The sequence below is a fragment of the Mastomys coucha genome, chromosome X, assembly GCF_008632895.1.
Source record: "Mastomys coucha isolate ucsf_1 chromosome X, UCSF_Mcou_1, whole genome shotgun sequence".
NCBI lineage: Eukaryota > Metazoa > Chordata > Mammalia > Rodentia > Muridae > Mastomys > Mastomys coucha.
The window spans coordinates 63902293-63907044 of NC_045030.1; the positions used below are offsets into that span (position 1 = coordinate 63902293).

Consider the following 4752-nt stretch of genomic DNA (forward strand, 5'->3'; position numbering starts at 1 on the left):
AAAGTCTTTAATTTCTTTCTTTATTTCCTCCTTGACCAAGTTATCATTGAGAAAAGTGTTGTTCAGCTTCCATGTGTATGTGTGCTTTCCGTTGTTTTTGTTGGTACTTAAGACCAGCCTTAGTCCGTGGTGATCTGATAGGGTGCACGGGAGAATTTCAGTCTTCTTGTATCTGTTCAGGCCTGTTTTGTGACTGATTATATGGTCAGTTTTGGAGAAGGTACCATGAGGGGCTGAGAAGAAGTTATATTCTTTTGCTTTAGGATGAAATGTTCTATAAATATCTGTTAGATCCATTTGGCCCATAACTTCTGTTAGTTTCAATGTGTCTCTGTTTAGTTTGTGTTTCCATGATCTGTCCATTGCTGAGAGAGGTGTGTTGAAGTCTCCCACTTCAGGTGCAATGTGTGCTTTAGTAAAGTTTCTTTTATGAATGTGGGTGCCCTTGCATTTGGAGAATAGATGTTCAGAATTGATAGTTCCTCTTAGTAGGTTTTACTTTTGATGAATATGAAGTGTCCCTCCTTATCTTTTTTGATAACTTTAGGTTGAACATCGATTTTATTCGATATTAGAATGGCTACTCCAGCTTGTTTCTTGGGACCATTGGCTTGGAAAATTATTTTCCAGCTTTTTATTCTGAGGGAGTGTCTGTCTTTGTCACTGAGGCAGGTTTCCTGTATGCAACAAAATGTTGGGTCCTGTTTACGTACCCAAATTATTAGTCTATGTCTTTTTATTAGGGAATTGAGTCCATTGATATTAATAGATATTAAGGAAAAGTAATAGTTGTGTACTATTATTTTTGTTGTTCGAGTTGGAATTCTGTTCATCTTAATTTTGTTGGAAAATTCCTTGCTTTTTCTAGGATGTAGTTTCCCTCCTTGTATTGAAGTTTTCCATTTATTACCCTTTGAAGGGCTGGATTTGTGGAAATATATTGTGTGAATTTGGTTTTGTCATGGAATACTTTGGTTTCTCCATCTATGGTAATTGAGAGTTTTGCTGGGTATATATAGCCTGGGCTGACATTTGTGTTCCTTAAGGTCTGTAGGACATCAACCCAGGATCTTCTTGCTTTCATAGTCTCTGGTCAGAAGTCTGGTGAATTCTGATAGGCCTGCCTTTATGTTACTTGACCTTTTCCCCTTACTGCTTTTGAAATTCTTTCTTTGTTTAGTGCATTTGGTGTTTTGATTATTATGTGACGGGAGGAATCTCTTTTCTGGTCCAGTCTATTTCGAGTTCTGTAGGCTTCTTGTATGTTCATGGGCATCTCTTTCTTAAGATTAGGGATGTTTTCTTCTATAATTTTGTTGAAGATATTTACTGGCCCTTTAATTTGGAGGTCTTCACTCTCTTCTATACCTATTATCCTTAGGTTTGGCCTTCTCATTGTGTCCTGGATTTCCTGGATGTTTTTGGTCAGGAACTTTTTGCATTTTGCATTTTCTTTGACTGTTGTGTCACTGTTTTCTATGGTGTCTTCTGCCCCTGAGATTCTCTCTTCTATCTCTTGTATTCTGTTAGTGATTCTTTCATCTATGGTTCCTGACTTCTTTCCTAGGATTTCTATCTCCAGTGTTGTCTTTGTGATTTCTTAACCGTTTCTACTTCCATTTTTAGGTCCTGGATGGTTTTGTTCAGTTCCTTCCCCTGTTTCCTTGTGCTTTCCTGTAATTCTTTAAGGGATTTTTGTGTTTCCTCTTTAAGGGCTTCTACTTGTTTAGTTGTGTTCTCCTGTAATTCTTTAAGGGATTTTTGCGTTTCCTCTTTAAGAGCTTGAACCTGTTTACCTGTGTTCTCCTGTATTTCTTTAAGGGAGTTATTCATGCTCTTCTTCAATTCCTATAGCACCATCGTGTGATATGATTTTAGATCCAAATTTTGCTTTTCCAGTGTTTTGGGATATCCAGGACTTGCTGTGGTGGGAGTACTAGGTTCTGATGATGCCAAGTAGTCTTGGTTTCTGTTGGTCAGATTCTTGAGTTTTCCTTTTGCCATCTGTTGATCTCTGGTGTTAGATGTTCTTGCTGTCTCTGGCTGGAGCGTGTTCCTCCTGTGGGTCTGTATGCCTGTGGCAGCACTTCTAGGAGATCAACTCTCCTCTGGTAAGACCTGGGTTGAGTGTGCTGTGGGTCAGTCGTCCCTCCTGAGTCCAGGGGTCAGAAGAAACCCTGGAGACATGCTCTCTCTCCACTTGTGTGGAAGGGGCAGAGAGGGCTGTGGATCTGCTGTACCTCCTAGGTGAAGAGGGAGGTAGAAAGGCTTTTTTTTCTCTTTAAGGGCTTCTAGCTGTTTATCTGTGTTATCCTGTATTTCTTTAAGGGAGTTATTTATGTCCTTTTTTTTTATTAGAACACATTGGAAGCACTCAGAACTATTGCCAGTTATTATCTACCACCACAGGCCTGGATTAAGAATATTTCTCTGACTATCATGATGACAGAACAATTTTGGCTTTGTCACAGTTGAGATTTTGAATCTAAGATACTGTCACTTCATCTTGCCTCAACTATCTCATGCTGAAATGCTTTACTTAGGGATTGCCACTGCTCTGAAGCACAGAAGCACAGTTTAGTCTACCCCAGCCAGGGAAGTCCATTTCAATAATGACTCTGGTCGTTCATATACCTACAGTATAAAGCAATGTCCAAAAGATTGCATGTCCTTCTTAAAGTCCTCTATCACAGTCATGGGAAGTGATTTTAGATATGAATCTTGCTTTTCCAGTGTGATGGTGTATCCAGGACTAGGTATGGTGAGAGAACTGGGTTCTGATGATGCCAAGTAATCTTGGTTTGTGTTGCTTATATTCTTTTTTTATTGGATATTTTCTTTATTTACATTTCAAATGGTATCCCCTTTCCCCGTTTCCCTCCCTCTGGGAAACACCCTAACACATCCTCCCTTCCCCTGCTTCTATGAGGGTGTTCCTCCACCCACCCACCCAATCCCACCTCCCCATACTCAATTCCCCTTCACTGCAGCATCTATCAAACCTTCATAGGACCAAGGACCTCTCCTCCCATTGATGTATGACAAGGCCATCCTCTGCAATGTATGCAGCTGGAGCCATGTGTACTCCTTTGTTGCTGGCTTAGTCCTTGAGAGCTCTTGGAGGACTGGTTGGTTGATATTGTTGTTCCTCCTGTTGCTTATGTTTTTATGCTTGCCTCCCACCATCTGATTATCTCTAGTGCTACCTGCCCTTGCTAAATCTGACTGAAGCCTGTCCTTATTGTGATCCTGGTTGTGTCAGAACTCCTCAAAGTTCAGCTGTCTCTGTGATCCTGTGATTCTGGGATCCTGTGATCCTGAGATCCTGGGTGTGTCAGGGCTCCTGGGAGTCAAGCTGCCTCTGGGACCCTGAGATCCTGGTGTGACCACGCTCCTGCGATCCTATGATCCTGTGATCCTGGGCATGTTAGAGTGCCTGGGAGTGGAGCTTCCTCTGGGTGTTGTGGGACTGGCTGTGGAGTTTGCTCCCAAGGTCTGCTCAGGGAACTGTCACAGAACAGAAGAAACCCATGCCACTGGTCAGGTGGAGTTCCTGAGTGCCTGGGTCCCGCTGGTCCCAGTTACTTCTAGTGTTTGGGACAAATGTTGTGTTTTCCTCACCTCTTATCCTGGGCATGTTAGAGTGCCTGGGAGTGGAGCTTCCTCTGTGTGTTATGGGACTGGCTGTGAAGTTTGTTCCAAAGGTCTACTCAGGGCACTGGCCCAGACCGGAAGTCATAACTGTATTCTTTATGTTTAGAATTTTCACATAGAACTGAAAATATCAACTATTGTACTCAGAATTCTTTTTTTTAACTAGATATTTTTTTATTTACATTTCAAATTTTATCCCCTTCCCTCATTTCCCCTCCAGTTACCCCCATCCCATCCTCCCTTCCCCTGCTCACTAACCCACCCACTCCTGCTTCCCTGTCCTGGCATTCCCCTACACTGGGGCATGGAACCTTCACAAGACCAAGGGCCTCTCCTCCCATTGATATCCCACAAGGCCATCCTCTGCTACATATGCAGCTGAAGCCTTGAGTCCCTCCTTGTGTACTCTTTGGTTGGTGGTTTAGTGCCTGGGAGCTCTGGGGGTACTGGCTGGTTGATATTGTTGTTCCTCCTATGGGGCTGCAAACCCCTTCAGCTCCTTGGGTATTCAGAATTCTTTTTTTTTTTTTTCAGAATTCTTAAAGACCTCATAATAGTAGACCAACTATAACAGTATATTTCTTAATTTGACATTCCTAATAATATAATTAATAATATAATAGATACTTTTAAACTTTAAGCTTAGTCACATACCTGTGGTATTGGTAGTAGTAGTAGCAGATGTTTCATTAATTGGGTTTCTAGCTAAAGAATTTATTGTCCAAATGGACAAGAATAGGACATAAATATGAACCTTCATGGCCAGAGTCTGTGGCCAGAATGTTTCTTTGGCTAAGGTTACTGCTGTACTTTATTTGCTTCAGGCTGGCCTTGCGGTTTGTGACATCACAGTCATTTCACATCAGACCCTGACAACATCATCCCACTGTGGAAAAGCAGCAAATTTTGGCAGGGATCTTATCAAGTGACTTTTCAAAGTTGATATTTTTATGTCTAAGAATGCTTTCCCTGGCTCTTGTTCTTTCCTTCTTTTTCTGGCTCTGTCCTCTTGCCCCTTCCCCCTTTCCCCATTCCCTTCCCCCTCTTTCTCCATGTGCCACGGCTGGCTTCTTTATTCCTCTTCTCCCTCTCCTTCCC

At 42.0% G+C, this 4752-nt stretch overlaps 1 protein-coding gene across 1 annotated transcript in view; it reads right to left on the reverse strand.

Annotated features, from left to right (window-relative positions):
- CXHXorf66 (chromosome X CXorf66 homolog) overlaps positions 1–4451 on the reverse strand; it is a 13701-nt gene extending 9250 nt beyond the window's left edge. The window contains exon 1 of the mRNA XM_031373872.1: positions 4309–4451. Within this exon, the coding sequence (XP_031229732.1) occupies positions 4309–4414 (106 nt within the window). The 5' untranslated portion in view covers positions 4415–4451. The remainder of the gene's footprint in view (positions 1–4308) is intronic.
- Between the last annotated feature and the right edge of the window lie 301 nt (positions 4452–4752).